This window comes from Falco rusticolus, chromosome 8 (assembly GCF_015220075.1).
Source record: "Falco rusticolus isolate bFalRus1 chromosome 8, bFalRus1.pri, whole genome shotgun sequence".
NCBI classification, from domain to species: Eukaryota; Metazoa; Chordata; class Aves; order Falconiformes; family Falconidae; genus Falco; species Falco rusticolus.
The window spans coordinates 34,417,715-34,437,978 of NC_051194.1; the positions used below are offsets into that span (position 1 = coordinate 34,417,715).

At 42.4% G+C, this 20,264-nt stretch overlaps 1 protein-coding gene across 1 annotated transcript in view; it reads right to left on the minus strand.

Moving 5' to 3' along the window:
• PDIA5 (protein disulfide isomerase family A member 5) overlaps positions 1-20,264 on the minus strand; it is a 102,029-nt gene that overhangs the window by 29,162 nt on the left and 52,603 nt on the right. Inside the window, exons 12-14 of the mRNA XM_037397087.1 lie at positions 4,753-4,823; positions 3,538-3,701; positions 894-1,024 (exon numbers count right to left, since the gene is read on the minus strand). Coding sequence (XP_037252984.1) covers positions 894-1,024; positions 3,538-3,701; positions 4,753-4,823 — 366 coding nt within the window. The remainder of the gene's footprint in view (positions 1-893; positions 1,025-3,537; positions 3,702-4,752; positions 4,824-20,264) is intronic.

The window sequence follows — 20,264 nt, forward strand, 5'->3', positions numbered from 1 at the left end:
CCTGATTAAACATTAAGGACCTGAGATTTTTATCCCTTTCTGGAAAATACCTTTAGTTTAACGGGAACAAGCCAGTAACCGCTTATCTGAAGGTTATCCATTAACTGCAGGGCTGGCCATTGATAGGGAAGATTTTTTTTCTTGTATCTTTGGGGGAAGAGTCATGGTGCTATAAAAGCAAGTTAATACTATCTACTAAGTGCCAGGATTATCTTCTCCTTTTGACAGACCCCTCAAAAGTTAAGAACCTGTACCAAGTCTGCCTGTCTCTGGGACAACACAGAGAACAGGAAAGGTCACTTCCATTCACCTAATCTATAAAGGGTCTGATTAAAAAATTCCCTAGAAATGTTCTCAGGCACTTCGAAAATATAAGTGTGTGCACGATGCACACAAAACAACCTGGGAGGAGGAAGCTATGCCCATATTCCCAGTGGAGATTTAAATGTAGATTTATTACAGACAACATTTATTCCATCAAAATTTGTTCTCAGCCTCTGGAGAATGATTCCTCCTACATCACTACATCGATTTCACTAGTGAAGTGCTGCACTAATGAGTCAGGCTCTCCATGTCCATTGTGTTGCTATAAAGGATCACATTTTGTTATATGGACCATAAAAAGCAGCAGAGGAAAATAAATCTGTTTTGTTTTTGTACCCCTGCCCGCTTTGGTGTCTGCATTAATGCCGTAACTCTTTAAATAAACACTGTATACTGTTTTGTTTCTGTTTATAAAGATACAAAAGATGGTGACAATGATGGTCCCGTGCAGTTATATTCAGAATCTTCTCTTTACCCTTAAAAGTCTGGGGACAGCAAGAGAATTAATTCAGGATTTCAAAAACTGTAGCATTTATAAAACCCATCCACGTAGAGAGGTATTTACTCACATGGTGCATAGAACATGACAAGGGTATGCTTCTTCTTCTTCAAGGACTCCCTGAAGTCTTCTCCAGCAAGGTGGATAACACTAGTCTGTTTTTCTTCCCATGCAGGCTCAGGTGGAGGTGGTGCTTCAGGACTAGAAAAGAAAGGAAATGAGATTGGTTTGAAAATGTTTCTGGAAGCAGGCAAAGGGGCATCATGTCCTGGTCGTAACTACCATGCGGGAACTGGGGTCGAACAGTCCTTCAGGGTGCCTGTGCAGCAGAACGAGCTTGGTATTTCTAACACCAGATAACAACAAAAAAAGCAGCACGTTAATTTCTGGAACTCAATGAAAATATAATTTAAGTGATTGTACTCAGGCATATGAGTAGGAATGCAGAATAAAGATTTCCTACATTGCATACAACATCTGGGTGGAAGAAACATTGCTCTTGTATCACTGTGTCATCCACAGACGTGAACTGAGAACAGCATGCAGATGGAATCAAAAGGCAACTGATACAGAACAGCATCTTCCATTCAGACATCTTTTTTGTACTCTTATCACTATCATGCAAACTTCTATAAAGAATTTCATGACCTTCTCTTGAATTCAGATATTAAAGTCAGGATGCAATAATCAGCATCGTTCCACTTGGAAGACTGGGGGTGACTGAACTGGAATATTTTACCTTGATAAAGAGAATGTCAGGTTTCAATTATGACTGCACATACTGACTAGATCAGAGCAATCCCGCACATCTACAGCGCCTCTAACAAAACTTCTGCTATTCACCAGCTCACAGACCTCTCTCAGACTCATTAAATTCATTCCTGCTGTATCTTAAATAGTGATTACTTATATAAAATCATCAGAATGGTGCCACAGTATAAAGACCTTCATATGTCGCCTTGGTAATAAATTAGCTTTTCAGACTTTCCTGTCACTTTGAATGACACCATTTAAGTTGTACTGGGTACATAAAAACCAAGTGAGGAAAAACTCAATTGTTAAAGTCCTACTCAAGGTCACTTGGTGGACATCCATCGTATTTCCATCGATACTGATTTGCCAGTTGTTAGTGAAAGAATTAGGGCAGCTGGTCTGAATTTTCACACAAACACAGCTGGTGTGAGCTATCATCGATTACAGTTACAGTCAGGGGTGTGACTTCATCTCACACAGGCCTTCCCACACTGACCTGAAATAAGCTACCCAAATACTGGTAACAACCTAGTGCAGGAGCACAGACTAGTCACCACGGAGGGACCGGAGCCAAAACCCGCAAGGCTGCAACAAGACCACTTACTGAGACAGAAGTACAGCTTGTGTCAACCTAACTGCAGCCTGCACCCCAGATGCAGCCCTATTTCCACCAGCTTCAGTGCAGCTCTGACAAGTGTATCCCTGGTCAGCAAATAAGGATCTTACTCCCTTGCATCTCTAGTTGGGAGAACATCCAGCAGTCAAGAGCAGGAGACAAGTTGCCTGGGTTTCCCCTGTGTTGCTGACTACCTGAGGCTGCAGACAAAAGCATTCCAGAAGCACAGCAGGATCCAGAAGGGATTAACACCCCTTCCCTCCTCCTCATTGCTTACTCACCTGCCAATATGTACAGGCAGCGTCAACGTGACTGTTTAACTCAATACAAATTAAGCAGCACTCAAAATACTCCAGTAAACTGGTGGAAACTAGGACAGTGACTTAACGTCCAGTATTAACACAGCAGCCTGGAACCTGGGTATGCAGGGAGGCCGACAGAGTACTGTGTCTAAACGTAAAATATAGATAGAACTTCCCAACATGCTGCCAGACCACGTCCATTACCTGATGTGAAGCACTCGGGGATATAGTTTAAAAAGAAAAGGAAAAAAACCCACAACCAAGAAACCCCCCCACACCACCTCCACCAAGTAAGGGGAAAAATTAAGATTACATTCCTGACGCCAACTGTACTTAATGGCTAAATGGTTTTAAAAGTTCACAAAACACTGGCAGTTTTTTTCCCATCGAATAATGCAGGAAATACATTAGGCTTACAGTACCTAAAGGAAATGCATATTTTATCCCAGAATACTTAAATAGAGAATCGTACCAGCAATTTAACACTTTGAAATTAAATTATTTCCATCATACATCAAACTTAATTCTGCATATTTTAGCACACCACCCAAGAAAAGGTGGTTAGTGCAGACAAAGGTGCTGCTTTTGTTGGTCTCACTGGCTTTCCTTCAGCCCCACGTAGCTGGTATTCTAGGCAGTGGCTCTGAAATGCTGGAAAGAGAAGTATGACTGCGGAAATTCAGTTACTAACAGTGAAATCTGCTGCTTAGTATAAAGAAGGAACAATGACTGTTCTGTTTATTTTTCAGAGCCATTGCTATTCCTTCTCCAGTGAGAGGCTTAGCGTATATTTGAAAAATATTTATTTTGGGAAAGAAATACCAGGACAACTATGAAAACCCCTGCAGCAAATAAAGGATTTGGTGTATTAGAGATCATAATTAACATACATGTTCGTACAGCTTTGAATACTGGAATTCAGTTTGGTTTTGTTAGCGAGGGATTTAGGCAGTCGATGAAGCTAGGTTTAAGATTTACTTCCTCACCAAAGCAGTCTTCAGGAGCCAGTAACCTGAATACTATCTCAGACCCTCAAAACTTACTTTAGCAGCCAGTCGATGATCTTCTTCTTTGTTCTGAGGTGTGGCAGAGTGTATTTCTCCTCTCCATCCTTAAAATACTTCACAGTAGGAAACCCTGAGATGTGGTATCTTTCTGCCAGCGCCTTGTTGACAGTAGCATCAACTGCTGCAAGGACACCTGGACTCTAAAACAGATAGCACTAACTGTAAATCCCAGCAACATACACATACCCCCTAGGCAGGACATGAACTTGGGGGGCAATCACTCACGATCTAAGTGCCTTCACTTTCCCAGGTACTCAGCACAGGTACACAGGGCTGATGCAAAACCAGAAGAGACATCTTATGGACTAAATGTAACCAGTGTTACCTGTTCTCCTCCCATTTCTGCCAGGATACCCTATGTATAAGTTACTTTATAATGCTTAAGAGCTGTTCCCAGAAATGGCATTTCCTCCCAGAAATCCCAATTTCTCCCAGAAGAAATGAGCACTGTCAAAGACAAGTTTACTTCAAGGCAAATTCACCTTTCCCTAACTTGTGGGCATCTTTACATGGACCACCTTTAGAGTCGTCTATTAGAGGAGAACAGACATTTGTAGAGCATGATTCATCTGATCTTTGTTTTTCTCATCTCCTCCTCCTTCTCCCACAGCTACAAAGGAACTCTAGATGTCTCCACTGAAGATGCTTAAGGTACGGGGGAGACTAATCCTACTTCCCCTCTTCCATGACATACACAGCATGAGACTGAATCAATAACACTAATACTTACATTACTGGATCTCTCTTCTCCAGCCACGCTGATGCAGCACTTACAATGAAGCTAATGGAGTGATGCAACCATAAAACCAAGGAATGTGAAAGAGGGATCAACCCTCTTTGGTTTTTTCCAAATCTAATTCATAAATAAAAGCCTATGTTTCTTCACATTTGATGCCTTTAAGTAAGGAGGAAAAAAAAAACCATTTTGGATTTGATCATATTATGTATAAGGCCTACAGCAGAATACATAAACATTTTTCGATTTTGTTTTCGTTCAAGACAGAATGTTCTCCTCAGACTTTGGCAGAGCTCATGCATTAGCGATGAGACTCTACTTTGGAAGCGCATTTTGAAAGGGTCCTGTGGGAGGATGAGAACAGCTGAATTTGTTGTAGGGAGAAAAGTCACTTTTATTACTCCAGTTATTTATTACTGATTATTTGAAGGATATAATAAAGGAAATTAGCTTACATCACTGGCTACATGGAGAAACTCTGCAGCCTTCTCATATTCTGGCTTCATTTTCTTACAATGCCCACACCCTGCCAAAAAAAAAAAAATCCAATTAAGTTGCACATGCCACGGTTATTCATTGACCCATCTAGCCATTATCAAAGTCCAAAAGCATGTGGCAGAAATTACTAGAATTTAGTAAGCATTTCACTTAATTTATTTGTAAAGCCTTAGTATGATTTAGGATCTTTTCCAAAGTGGTCACTATGGTTTAAACAAAGAATTTCATCTACTAAAAAATAATAATACAACTCCTGAATTCACACTCACACTTCTTTCCTCCCAGAAAGTACTATAAACACATTACTTGTCAAACCCCTTGCTTCTAACATGCTCTCGGGTGAGGCACAACCTCACCCATTTCAGTTTCCACATCTTTATCTACTCTAAAAAAAAAAAAACAACACCACGAGCTGTCACGTGATTTCCTGACTTTAAGCGAAGGCTTATACTAGCACAGCTTAATTGAGTAATGTAATTTGAATTAAACTGCACTGATAATAAGCCCCGCTTTACAGCGGTGCAGCATGTCCCTCTAGCAAGGATTTGCACTGATTTAATCACTTCAGTGTAATTACACCACCACATATGTTCTCAACATAAGCAGGGCCTGTAAAACCGAGATAATGGTGCTTTCTCGCTTGTGCGAAGTTCTCCAGAGATCTGCCATTACTTCACTGCTAAGTGCTGACATTACAATAAAGTAAAATGAATGCATAAGCAAGAAAAGCAGATTTAAAATAAATTATTTGGGTGTAAATTAAACTGCTTTCAGCTGGTGCAATTGCTTCCAGGCAAGCTGAACTTTCAGAACCAGGTGAGGTTTCTGCGGCGATGTGAAGTTACATCCCAGCGCCTACAGCACGATGCTGGGCCTCCGGGACAGCCCCTTCCTCACGCCTGTGACGCCCCTGCTATTGCCCCCAAGGGACCAGCACAGCCACAGCCACCGCAGGCTCAGCGCAGAGGGATGGGGTGGCCAGGACTGACACCTGGCAGGGCGAGGGCTGGCTCCTGCATGCAGGCTGGGGATGCAGAGAGCTGCAATAAGGCATGCGGTGCGATCCAGGCGCATTACAATCGCCTGGCCTGGTGCAATGTAATCTCAACGCAATCCCTTGCCGCACTTTTTCCTCTTGTTCGTAGCAGCAGCCAGCTTTTCTTTCTTCAGCTGTTATTGTTGGAACAGGCACTTGAAAACCCAGACTTTGCTGAGCTTTTGAAAGCCGTATCAGAAAATATGGCTAGAAATCTGTTTCAATGCAGCTTCAGCAAAAGCCATTTTTAAGGTGTATGGCTAACAGGGCTGGGGCTATTTTTACACCCCTGTCTAAAATAAAACAAACCAAGGGCTCTCAGTCTCAGCACTGCTTTGATTCCCTCTAATGGGACAACCGCTGAAGCCAGCAGATGCAAACACAAGGCTGAACTCAACCACCTATGTTTTATATAGCACAAGTCAAAGAGCGTTTGCAGCCAAGAAGCAATAGGACACCCAGGTGTAACTTCACCACAGCAAACGGGGACTTTGGCAGAGCTCCAGCCACCACAGCACACCACGAAATGCTTTCAGGGCATGTTTATAGAACAGGATGGATACATTTGAGTAAAGACTGCAAATCCCACCTGAGAATTACAGCAAATACCCGAACGGTTGATCCCAGACCAAACTCCAGTTCAAACACCAGCTAAGGTTCAGAGCGCTTAGTCAACCGATAGTGAGAACAGCATTAAAAAGCCCCACGTCCTTCTTTTGAGCAAAATCCAATGTTTTAATGTGATAGCAGCAGCAGGAGAAGGGGATCTCACCTGGAAGGGGAAGTTTTGCTTTGGTTTTACATGGTAGAGGGAGCACATGCCACCAAGCTGGGAACCTGATGTGATGGCTTCAGAGGAAGAAGCAGCTGGAAAAGGCTGAGGAAGAGTTACTGTCTCAGCACTGCCTGACTTGGTTAAGAGCATGAAAGAACCTGGCAAAATGATTTATTTGCCACCTACAGAAAATTTGCATGCATATGGCTTTGTGGAAAGGGCTGACAACTCCCTTTGACACCTGCCCAGGCTGATTTATTTCTCCTTCTAGGAGCAGGGAACTTTACTCATTTTGTGCTCTTCCTACTTCTAAACAAAGGGCATCTCAAGTCCTAGCTCAGATACCTGGGAACTTCTCTGAATTAGCTAGCTTAAATTTGTACCAAAAAATACTTTGGGGTAACTTCAACTTGGCGAGCTTTACTCCCGCCAGCATGTCCTCCAGCCAGAGCAAGCTTCATACTGTGCTTTAGATATGGTATCCACACAATATATTCCACAATTACTAATATTAGATCTGATCAACCAAAAAGCAACAAACAACCTGTTTTCAGAAACCTATGCAGAGAAACAAACCAAAACCCCAAACAAGCTAGGCATACATTGCCCAGGAACTAAGAAACAACGCAAAGTGTCTGAAATCCATGTAAGTAATACTTTGGAGAAATGTATCCAGACTACGAAATGTCACTGTTCATCACACCGCACTCCTGACTGCCACAAAGCTAACTCACTCATGCTTAAAACCAAGGGAAAGCAGGATCAGGTCTTTAAAGGCACTAAAAGCAAAGTGAAGTCCTCAAATCTTTATCATGCAATGCTTGTTCTGCCCCTGACAGAGGACAGCACAATATGCCAGCCTGGAAAAAAAGCCACCACATTAAACTGAATCTGAAAGAGGAACAACAAATCTTAAGAGCTTCTCCCATGATAAACAATGCTTCTCTGGCCATCCTTATGAAAATTTTGCTACCGTGTGCTACAGCCTGCTTCCACCTACCATGGAAGAAAAGAGGAAATATGAATTAGAAGTCACACCTACACACTCCAAATCAATTAATTTCTCCCATGATTATTTATCCTACCTTTCAACAATCCTGTGATGAATGTCATTAAATTCTCAAAGCCAATGAAAATGTCATTTAAATGAGTTGCAAGGTCACTGCCTCTCCTTAGATTGCTACATTAGGTCGCTCAGCAGCAGCTGTATCCCTCTGTGCTAAGCTCCTCTAGTTTTAGACATTTTCTTTTCGTAAAATGAATGGGGAAATAACAACAACCCTACAGGCCCTTAGCCCAGATGCTCCAATGTGCTGCATAAGGGCTGCTGGGACAGTGGAAGGAAGCCCGCAGGTCTGTCTGTAGTGGGCATCTGTGATAGATGTGCTCTAAGAAGATGCACCGTCATGTATACTGACATTAAAAGACTACGCAAGGGAAGCGACTCGTTCAATCCCAGGTGAGAAGAGAAAGGTCGCAGTCAACACAGGGATGCTCCACAGCCTACTCCAAGCACTGACATTCTCTGAGCCTCTCTGGGTCACAGCTGGTGGAAACACCCAAGGGACTTGTAGGTGTCTACACAGGACTCCCAAAGCCTTGGTCTTTTCTTGCAGACAAGTGGCTCCCCTGGAGGTGCAAGTCAGAGTTACTCTCCATCCAACAAGAGAAACCAGTAGGGGTTCAGTGTCTGGCTCCACTGAACAGTTCTGGACAACTCCTTTTGACCTCTCAACACCTCATGTCACTCCTCTTGCACAAAAGGAGCCCCAGGCTGCAAGGGCCAAGGCTTGAACAGAAAAGAGCACACAGAGTAAGTGTAAAGGAGAAGTGTTACAAGATGAGAAAAAGAAGCCAAAGCTTACAAAAATCAGTGCTAGGACATCTGGTACAAGACAGACCCTTGCTAACCATTTTTAAAACAGATGTCTAAATGAAGCAAAGATTCCGTTTTCCCAGTTTATTTATAATCAATCTCTTCATTTGCACTGCGCAGCCAGCAGATAAACAGCTCCTTCCTTCAGAGCAGTCACTGTCACACAGCGCAGCTCAGCTGCACCCCCAGAACAATGGCAATCAAAGGTCTCCACATCGCTCCAGTGCACACAAGTCACTTCCCTCCAGAATCTCATCACAGGGCAGAGGACAACACTCACTCAGCGCTTCATCCTTTCCAGGGTGCGCCAGTAGGCAAGTGCAGAGGCAAAGGCCAAGTGCGGACAGAGAGATACTAACATGCAAAGGTGAGCAGGGCAAAGGGAAGGTTAACCAAGGTATCAAGCAATTTTTTTCCCAAGTAAGTATCTGTATTTGTTTACAGCCACCTGACTGGCACCATGGCAAAGACTCACAATAAAGAGCACAGTTGCTCCAAATGTTTTTAGATGTGAACTAACACGAACATTTCTACTGTTAAAACCAAGTTTTGCCTGCTTGAAGACAGGCAGAAAATGAGTCAAGCAACTACAGCTAAGCTCCTGCATATGCTGTCCTAGTACTGTCCCCACAATACAAATGTCTGTTTCTCTCTGTCATTCACTTCTTTCAGATTATTATAGCTATATAAATAAACACCATGCTTTTGGTCATGTCCTCTCATTTCAAGACAACACTGTCTGAAGATCTGAAGTGTACGTGACAAGCAAGAGATAAAACCCAACATCCAGGCGGGGAAATTCCAGACAGGGAATTTCTGACATGAAGAGCCCTAGAGATAAATTAAATTGCAAATAAAGATTTTAAAGAATCATTAAATTTCTGCCATCAACAGACTGCTCGAGTACTGTTACCACACACCAGCTATTTATTGTATCGTGACAGCTCTACATCCATCTATAGCTGCGTATCAAAAATACCTCCATTAGCCTGATGAGAAAACAAATTTGAAGCACAAAGCATGTCCTGCTTTCAGTAAGTGGCTCACTGGCAGTTCAGACTACACTCACAGAAGATTTACAGACAACTTAAAGAAAAGAAAAAAAGAAAATTGCAAAAAAATCACATGCACTTTTGTTCTCTAAACATTTAACACCTGGGGATACACATTTGGCTTCTCTATTCCTAATCCCAGAAGCACAGTGACCTCTGAACACAGAAGAACAGCCAACCCTTATGTGTGCCCTGTTGTTAGCTTTGAACATACACCTGTATATATAAAAGCAAGAGTACGTATGCGGGAAGGAGACACAATCCTTGGAGCCAGGGCAAGGATACACACAAGTCCCAACCCTCTTATCACTTACGTGAGAACACAAATATATTCTCTTCTGCCATGGGAGTCTTTAACACGCAAAGATTTCTTATGCGTCATGTAAAAGAGTAGCTCTAAGGTTCAACATGAGGCAGCTTACAGTTCTTTCGCCAGCGTAGGAGAGCATAAACTACAACAGCTGCAGATTCCCTTGAATAATTTAGCCATCTGCATTGCAGGCATCTGATGGGAAATCATCCACAAATTTGGCAGGAAAGGAGGATGACTAAAGCAGCTGTTTCTCCCCATAATCACAGGTACAGACTTGCAACCAACATGGTTGCACATTCACCTAATAGTAACAATGGTCACAGCCATCAGGCCATGCCCAGATCTCCAGGTTTCTGCTTAGAAAAAAATAAAAAAAGAAGAAAAAAAAAAGAATTATCATCTTATGAAGGATCAGGAGCTCAAGAAATTTTATGCATCTTTTTCCCCTGTGGGTACTTACTCCCACCAAACCGTCCATCTCCTCCTCAACAGCAGCACTGCCCACCTAGGTAAAGTTCCAGATGCTTAAAGATGATTCAAGGCTTGATACTTTCTTACAAGATCAGGAGGAACAGCTTCAACACTTTGAACACGACAGTGAACTCAAATTTCCAACAACCAGAAATATATGCACATGTATACAAATTCAGATGCCCCACCACACTACTAGACTTCTAAAGGTAGATTTGATGTGACCAAGTATTACATGCTTGACAGCGATCCCCCAAGCAAAACAGCTTTACACCTTTACAAAAGACAAAGCCTGCGAATGGTCAGCCTGGAAAAGACTCTGAGGAAAAACAAATACAGAATTAGAAGGAAAATACTTCAGCAGTTTGGATTACTGCAGTCATGCTACATTTATGTGGTTGCAGCCTAACGCCTCGGCTGCGTGGGCTGCACAGTTCATCCCAGTGACAGGAGAGCAGTACAGCATCACGTCCCCACCATTATCACCATCTCACTGGCATTACCACAAACTCACAGCGCAGTCAATCTGTGCATGCAATGATCTGTGCAAATCCCGTCCCAGCATGTGCACGCAGAAGAAAGTCCCTGCCTGCTTCCATCAGCTCTTCAGCATCAAGTTGGGGCACAAAATGACTACAAATCGGTCACCCCTTCTCCTATCCATATGACTTGCTGAGGTGGTGGTGACCCCACCCCAGCCACCGTCTCTCTTGGGAGCACCTCCTGCACATGCTGCAGAGCACACAGGGCAGGCACAGATGTTCCCAGGGGAAAGCCTCAGGGCACTGAGAAGAACAGAGTAGCACAGTGTGGGTCGCTACCGAACAAACTCCTGATCAGATCACTGGAGCAAGCCAACACCACTTGAACTACCTGACACCTGCCTGGTACACGGGGATGCACACTGAGCGAGCCAAGCCACATCTCCCTACTTGATCACCTTGGCTGTAGAGGTGAAAGCATTTGAAATCCAATTCTTGATTGTCTTTTCTATGCTGGAGTAACTGTTTACCCCCCAGCATCACTGAAACTGCTCTGCAGCAGAAGATTCATAACAGCTTTAGACAGTTATAGTATGAGTTTTGATTATTTATTTTTAAAAAAAGATATTCTGATCACTGCATTACATAAATTAAACTGAGAAGAGAGCTTAACCAAACATATCCTCCAGGAACACTGTCTGCATCCATGCTGCATTCACAGCTCCAGCAGAAGGGCTACCTTCAACCAGCAACATAACTCGGCAGGGGAAGGCTCAGCACAGAGAAGGAAGGATGCTGAGCAGGTCCTGCAGGCTGCCTCCATGGGATGTAAAAGATGACAGCTCTGATGAACTGCATAACATGTGCTTCTGCCTTCATTTCTGGTCATGCTGCAAGGTATCTTCTTTTGATGTAAGGGCTGCGGGGAAAGGGTGAATATTCTCCAAGGCTAACCTTGGCCACAGGCTGTTACCTCCCAGGGATCCCCAGCAGCTAATCAGGGAGAGAGATTTCTGCTCTATCTTGCCCTCAAGAGTGCCCCTTCTCTGCTTTTAACCTCACAAGGGGCCCTGGCTGAGCCGGGCTCCTGAAATTACCCTTTGAAAAATATATCCCCATCTGCAACAGCACAGACTCCAGCACACGTCCAGGAATGATCTTTAAGCTAATCACCACCTTTATTTAAAATAAATTAACAACAAAACTCACATGGTTCCTTATTTCCATTCCAAATCCGGCTTCAGCCTCCAGCTATTGGAGATTACGCTGCATCTATATACCCTCTTAGTGATAACTATATGATGCAACTGGTAGAATCAGTGTTGAGAGACGATAGTGCCTCCTACCACCCCTCTTCAGTGGGAAAAGTAGTGAAGGAAGGTAGATCAGCTGGCACCCGGAGATATGAATTACACTTCCTACACCAGCTTGGAGGAACATGGCCCTGAGTAGGTGTTGAAAATTAATCTTCCCCTATTGAAATGTGAAGGAGAGAGACAACAGCATGGCTGCCTTAAGGTGAAATTGTTGAGAGTTTATGAAAAATACCACCAGAAGGTTTCCTTCTCTATTAAACCATAATTATTCCACATCCCAAAGAGACCCCTCCCCTTCTCCATTGCCAGATTATCAACAAATTTCACGTTGGGTAGCGAAGAGAAGTTGCACCGCTTTCCCTCACACTCTTACCCTACTACGGAAGACTTTATGCTTTGGATTTAGCAATGAAAATGCCAGAGAACAGAGGTTAGATGACATATCTTTGAATGTCCACTCAGGAAAATAGCATAGCAAGCAAATTATTTCCAAGGATGCAATTTGTATAAAATATTAGCAAAATGAATGCCATGTGAAGAGATCTTCCTAAGAAAGCTACATCCCAAAGCATTTTAAGCTTTTAGGGGTAGAATGTTAAAAGCAATGGTGATATTGGCTATTACTGTGACGATACCTATAAAAGTCAAGTATCAGGAATGGGTACTATGCATACCTTTTGTCCAAAATCAGAGCAAAAGCTGTTACCAGCTGAGATGTATTCACCTACTTAGAAGTGTGCTGGGATGCTCACTAATCACAAACAGTTGGGACCCCAGAAGACAAACCACCATCAGCACAATACCTCAGTATCAAAGCAATGGATTAATTTATTAGTAATTCAGAAAGACAGCATTGCTTGCTGATGTTCAGATGTCCATCTGAAAGGGCACAAGGAGCAGACAGGCAGACAAGCAATCTTTCACCGTAGGTTTCTCTATTTGTTACTTGTCCTTTAAATAAGTTCTCTACCTTCCACAGGATGATAAAAATTGAACTCTCAAAGTGTTTAGGAAGAGGAATTTGATAATGAAAACTCTACTAATAATGATTCAAGTAGCAGAGATACTGTAAGTCACTTTCCAAATGAGAGCTCTGCACGGTATATTAAGTTCATCCAGGCAAGGAAATTATTTCAGAAGAAATAAACTTGGTGCTTAATTCTTAAAGCTAATTTCTACTCTTAACCCATCATTAGAGGCAAAATAAACCTATAAAAACAAGTCATGCTTTACTCCTATCAGAACTTACCACAAGAGCGTTAACGGCTTATACATACACTGGGGTCACGCTCGCAGGTAGACAGTCACCCAGTCCGCATGCTCAAATGGGGACTTTCACAGCTAAAATTACAGAATTTCTTTAAAAGACGCCTCTGAAAAACTAAATAATCTACAACAGATACGCAGAGAAGGGGAGAACGAGGAGTGTCTCCCTTCAACTGCCACCTCCTGGCTGCCCTTTGGCCCTCCTTTGCAACAAGTAAGGACTTGTTAGGAGAAAGAGAAGGCAATAGCAATGTGAGAAATGAGGCAGCACACCCCTAAAGAAACTAATGTTCCCTTCACACCTGCCACACATTCACAGGAAGGTTTTTTTCTGGTTGGAATAGCCTTTGCAAATGTCACCTTTAATAAACTATTTGCTCCCTATTGGAGGTGAGCATACAGCAATGGATTTTGAACAAACCCCCACATTTCACAAACCAAGTATCTACAGTTCAGCTCCTTTCTTTCCTCCTTTACTACTGTCCGGCCTAGTGCTCTTGATACCCACATCAAAGTACACGCTTTGTCCCCCAACAGCGCCACGGCACAGAGCAAGCCAAGATCCAGACCAAAGGCAGAGTAGCCGTGAACCCCCTAAAAGTCTGGGTTTGCCACTCTTTCTGTTACAAAGCCGAACCGGAGCAAGCCAAGGTTCCTCCCTTCAAGTCCCAGCGCAGGCTGTAACCAGGCTGCAAGTCATCAGCTCCAGCTGCGATCAACTTGTCTGAGCCATGTACTTACCCAGTGGCAGATGGGATTTCCTAAACTTGGGGGCCAAAAAACAGACTGCCTGCCACAAGCGAGGGAACACCAAAGTCAGAATCTTACTTCCTCTGAGTTCATCAAGTTTTTGCCATGATCATATGCCTTCCGTACCCCAATCCTTGCAATACCGGAGCATCCTGCAGCCTGGATGTGGGTCACTAGATCAAACTCCCATGTAAGGTGAAATATTATCTCCACAGATTGGAAACAGATGAATATGAGCGACTTGGGTCACGATTGTACATATCAAAGCAAGCCAAGGAACTAAACTTCTACATCTCCAGGCCAACGCTACTGCTTTTATCACTGGATCATGCTTTTTTATGACTTTACCCTGCTCAAAGAGCACAAGCTGCTTAAAAAAGACAATAATCTTATATGAACTGTGTGCTCTAGCATCAAAAAACCAACACAAAAGAGACAACGGACTCAGTCATTACTGTCTTCACCCTTTTCATTTCATATCCTATCAAGTTTTACTGCACAAGCTAGTTATTAGGACTTTTATACTCTCCACATTCCTATTTATATTAAGTACCACTAAAAGCCCATATTGATTTTTATTTTTAAACCCTCAAGGAACATAAATGGGATGGTCATTAAAGGAAAAATCCATGTCAGGTTCTTCATTTTTCCAGTTTGCTGCATTTTCAAGAACTCCTGTTTTAATGCGTGATGAAATCTCCACTGGAAATCATTGCTGTAATTAGTTTAATGAGGCAGGTCATTGCACTGGCAGGTCATTGCACTGAACTGTTTACAGTCCCTGAAATTTTTAGTGATATTCAAATATATGTTATATCAAGCAACATCCTGTTGTTGACTTGCATGCTCTTAAATATTGATGAACCTAGGCTGAGTATCCCAGTCCTCCCCTCTCTGAAATCAATAGTTAGACCCTGCTTACTTCAGTGAAGGCTGATTCAGAAGCCAAGAATTTACCTGTTTCTACCTGGTTTATATGAAGAACATATCTGTTCCAGGAGCCTGCCAGGAACATACAGCTAAAAAGTACATACACACAATGAACAGACACTTGGCACAATTTATACTTGTCCAGGGAAGCATTTTATTATACGTTCAATTAAAAAGGCACTAAGGCAACATTGAAGTTGGGTACCTAAGGGATGTAAAGAGCCAGGAAACACAATACTGAAACTGAGGCAGATCTCTTCACATGTCTGTTCAGACTCTTAAACAGCAACACTCACCACCTGAGTGTCCTTGCACAACACTTCACTTTTTCAGTGATCGGGGTATTGCAACAGCCTGTCCTGACATCTGCACTGCTTCACTAAGAAGCCCAGCAGAGCTAGGTACTGCCTACGACCTACACAACAGTCCAGAAAGTTTGCCACCTTCAAAGCTTTCTCTATGGGCAAGGAGAACATTTTTGCGGAGTCTAGTAGGCACAGGATTGAGCCCACAGCAAGCACCTTGACACGTGGCATGTCTCCTTGTGTATCGTCCCACGGACTAGCACACATAGCTATATCATGTGGATACGGCACGTGCCAAGCTTCCAAGTGCACAAATACCCAGCCTGCCTTACACACTAGAAACTTCCAGTAATCATTTCAGGCTGCAGCCAAGGCAGCACAGAACTGCTTGCCTCTGCTTTCTTCACTGACTACAGCACCACTGAATAATGGGCACAATTATTTTTCAAGTACTGCCCACATGGAAAGTCCAATTTAAAAAGCAAAGATCATTGGTGAGGTTTGGTTGTCAAAGCTTAAAGACGTTTTAGGAAACTAAAGCAAACCCTTGACTGAGGACTACATCCTGCCAAGCTTTTGCTTCCTACTCCCTGCCATTTCGCACAGTTAAAGTAAATATTGAAAACACAGCTCTTCTCTGCAACTTCTGCTGTTCAGTAAGCTCTGCTCACACACAGTTATCTTCGACCAAGGACTGATCAACCCTATACAACTGGAAACAATGGCAGAGTGCAGACACAGAGGAATACCGGAGTAGATGCTATTACTGCAGCCGCTGATGCTCTTCCTCAGAAGCTACCTGAGACCTCTCCATAAGAAGACCAGACAGATGTATAGCTTCTTTTCAAAACACCTGTTTTAGCTGCTGCCAAGGCTGAGGCCTGAAGGCAGACTTTTGGTGATGAAAAAGTACTTGCCCCCTGAACTAAACTGATATCATCAATAGAGACAAGCAGAAGCTTCTTATGAAGAACTACCACTAAATGATGTCAAATAAATTAAAAGGGTTCCTAGCACAAATCTAACAAGAACAGCTTCCCAGCTACCTATGGAGTTATCCTAGATGCTGTACACCTGAAGGCAGATACCAAAAGCTACATAGCCACTGAACACAGCCCACATTCTATTTTAAAAATCACATGTCAGACATGAAAGTGAAAAATAAAAATTAAAGGTTATTTCCATCCATTCCACGTTCAGTGCTACTTGTTATTTGGATAACCCACAAGCCTTTAACCTCCACTGGTGCAACCACACTGATTTAATTTAAAAAAGATATCCTTGACTGAATCATGAATTAGTGTAGAAAAACTTAAAAATGTTATTTATTTATCAGAGGCTGCCAATGTTAGGCTGCTGCTGACCTGTGCTAGAAAGGCATTTTTTTCAGGCTGTACAGTAAATTAATTCTTCAGCCTTTTCAACTCGTGGCCTTTCTGTTGAGGCTGCCAACAGATGTACCAATTAGCATTCACTGCAATGGTAGCTTGCTTTCACAAGGAACCAGTGGGGGTCTGAAAAAGACTTATAGTTGTAAAACCCAGTTTGAAAAAAAGCTTTGTGCGCACATTTTGGGTTTGCTTTACTTTAAACATAGAGTGAGCAATGTATTCTTACATCCTAATCTTACCACATACAGCAGTAAGAAACGTAAGTCCACTGAAACCAATGATGGTGGGCTGGCAGGGAGAGAGCCAAGTTCACTGCTTGGTTAGAAGCTGGAGGTCTTCATCTTGTACTGGGCTAATCGGTTGGCATTCTTATTAAAGAGTCCACAAAATGGCTTAAAACCTTGGGGTTTAATGCACTGGAGGAAGGAGGGAAGGTAGGTGTGGAAAGTTGTTTTTCAAAGCTAAATTGATAAAACAGCTCCCTGTGCAATTAAAAAATTAAAAACCTGCACAGGTTAACTGTTGGCTTTGCAAAGCACCAGCTGCGTAATTTATCAGGTTGGTTTATAAAGGGACTGAAAAATACCCAAGGACAGGAAACAAATTTCCTGGACATTTCAACAACACATCAGAACTATAGTGCATTTTATTATCTCAAGAGGGGTTTTTTGTCTTCCCTTCCATTAGGGGGGAGCAAGAAAAGGCGTATCAGGGCTGCATCTCCCAAATTTCCTTGCATCTCTTGCAGTTTCCAAGAACAAATTAAGGAGGGGGAGAAAAAACCAAAACTCAAAAACCCACCACAAAAAAAAAGGGGGGGGGCAAAAAAGCTGCATTTTCCCAGTGATCACTTCTTATCAAGGGAGGAAAACTGTGACAGCTCCAATATCCCGCTAAGAGTACTGACATTTTTTTCTAACCTTAAGTCCTGCAACAACAGTTTATATAAAGTCTCTGAAGAAATCCTATGAAGAAGGCTGGGAAGAAGGCAGGTTTAATGAATTTAGGCTCACATATAAGGAAGAAATGTTGCAGGAAAAACATTTTAATAGCTTAATCCTTTAACAAGCAAATGCACACTCACACTAGCAGTACTGCCAAAGCAACTTTTTCCGCTCTGTTACCTCTGGCATCAGTACTGGCCCACAGACTTTGCTATGGCTGATGGGGTATGAGAAGCAGGAAAAGCAACCCCAAGCAATGAGAGCTGACTGACCACCACCACTAATCAGCATCAGAGACTACTCAGATCTGTGCCTGTTGAATGTGCATGGGAAGGCTACAGCTCGTGGTGGTGCCAGGACATTATTCTGCACAAGACTGCAAGAACAGGTACACTTTAAAATAGCAATGTCATTTGTGTTAAGAAAACATAATGGAAAGTAGCTCCTGTGCATGAAAAGCAGACACTTTTAGAACCCATTTCTGAACTGACTTCAGAACTTCAATCCTAGAATTTAAACATCTTTCAGTAGCATTTGAATTGACTTATCAGCAACGTGGTTATGTTTATTTTGTGCAAGACTGAGATGTGCTTTGGAGAAAAATGCCAAAAATATAGAAAGGGATATTTGTGGGGTTTTTATTCCTTTGACAAAATCCAGTTAGGAAGACTGCAACCTGCACTTATCTGGGAAATATTTTGGACATAATTATTTTTAAAAATTGCATTCAACTCAGCAGTTTCATGGGGAAACTGAAAATACAAACAAGGGCTTTTTGTGCTCAAGTGATTCAGGAGTATTAAGTCTCAGCGAGTCCCCATGTCACTAAAACATTTAACAACACCTGACTGGCAGCATAACCTATATTTAGAGACATTCAGAACCCAGCTGTCATCTTGGGCATCTAAATAAATCGATCATATGTAGGCACAGATATCAAGCAGCACATACAGACATGGAGTCTTTATTCTCATCGCTAATAGAAGACTATCACAAGTGGCATAGGTGCCTTTATTTATGTTATGGTTCATAAATAGCTTTGGTTGGTGCAATACATCTTCTGTTACAGACTTGGAAATAGGCCCGCTAACATAACTGTGTTATCTCACATTCACAAATACGATCAATCCAAGGAAAAGCTCCAAATCCTTTGGGGGAAAGGGCCATTTATTTGTTCTTTTGTACAGTGCAGGAGATCTCAGTTCATAACTGAAGGTTTTGGGTAACACATAGAAAAAACACTTCACATGTCTGCAAGACTCTAGTCTGGATATATCCGGGGTGACACTATGGTCACCACCAGCAGTCACAAAATTCCAGCAAAATGCTTGAATAAGGAGCACAACACTGCACACCCTTCACAGATGGCTGTGGAGGGAGAATGCCTTCATGCTCCTCGCTGGTTGGGTCACCGTCTACCTATGCTAAATATTCAGATTTACTGAACATCCTCTTAAAGGCTTTACACAAAGGAGTTTCAGAAGGTTAAAAATCCTGCTTTGTGTCCCTAGTGACCTGCAAAACAAAAGCAGGATGAACTCATCCTGCCCACCCACACTCACCCACGTTTCTTGGGGCTGGCAGTAAGGACTCGAAACAGCATATCTTCTGTTTAATGGTTGTGCTAAAGGATTGCATAAAAGGTATGAGGTCTCTGAAAGCAAGAGGTGCAAGCTGCAGACCTTCCTGATGTGTTCAAATCACACATAGCTGTTCTAGTGGAACCTAGTTGTGCTAGGCTGCACTTAACACAAAATGATGTGACACCTTTAATTGGGCTAGTAAGTGCAACTGATTGTAAATAATTATAGCAGGGCCCTCAGGGATGATCATTAGTAGCCACAGGCATGGAGACCCAACCGGCCACACTCATCACAGCGCCTAATTCTGCAGTTCGTAAGTATTACCAGGGATACATTTGCTTCAGCTGTTATCTTCAGCACTGGGGGCAAGGGGGAAGCTTCTAATTCCCCACACGTCTTTTAATACTACACTCTGTTAATGCATTGGCCATCTGATTACGCAATTAAAGCATCACTGAAAAAATTATTCCTCTAGTAAAAGAACTTCTCACAAACACATGACTGATAGATATGCTAGAAAAACTCCATGTCACATGTATGCTGCATGGTGACACACGGTTTTAAGTACTTGCTAATGCCAGGCCAGTGTTGAAATCCCCTTGCTAATTTTAGTTACGCAGGATATCCTACATTTTGGGCCTATTTTGTACATGTTTCAACTTTTTATTAATACATAACTTTTAGGAAAAAAAAACCCCAAAACTTTCTCATCCTAAGCTACCAAAGTTAAAATAAGTAAGATGTACCCTCATTTATACCGCTTGTTTTACTGGAGTAATTTATCTCTTAATATTCATAAAGTGACTCCATTAGCACATTTAAGAAGTGCTAGAAGATCTTTTAATCGTGGAGATAACTATTTATGATAGTTGTCTTTTGTTAATTAGTTTGTAAGCCTTACACACTCTGCTGAGGATGCCGAGAGAGAATTCTTACAAACACAGATCTACACATGCACAAGCTGGATTCTGCACATAGG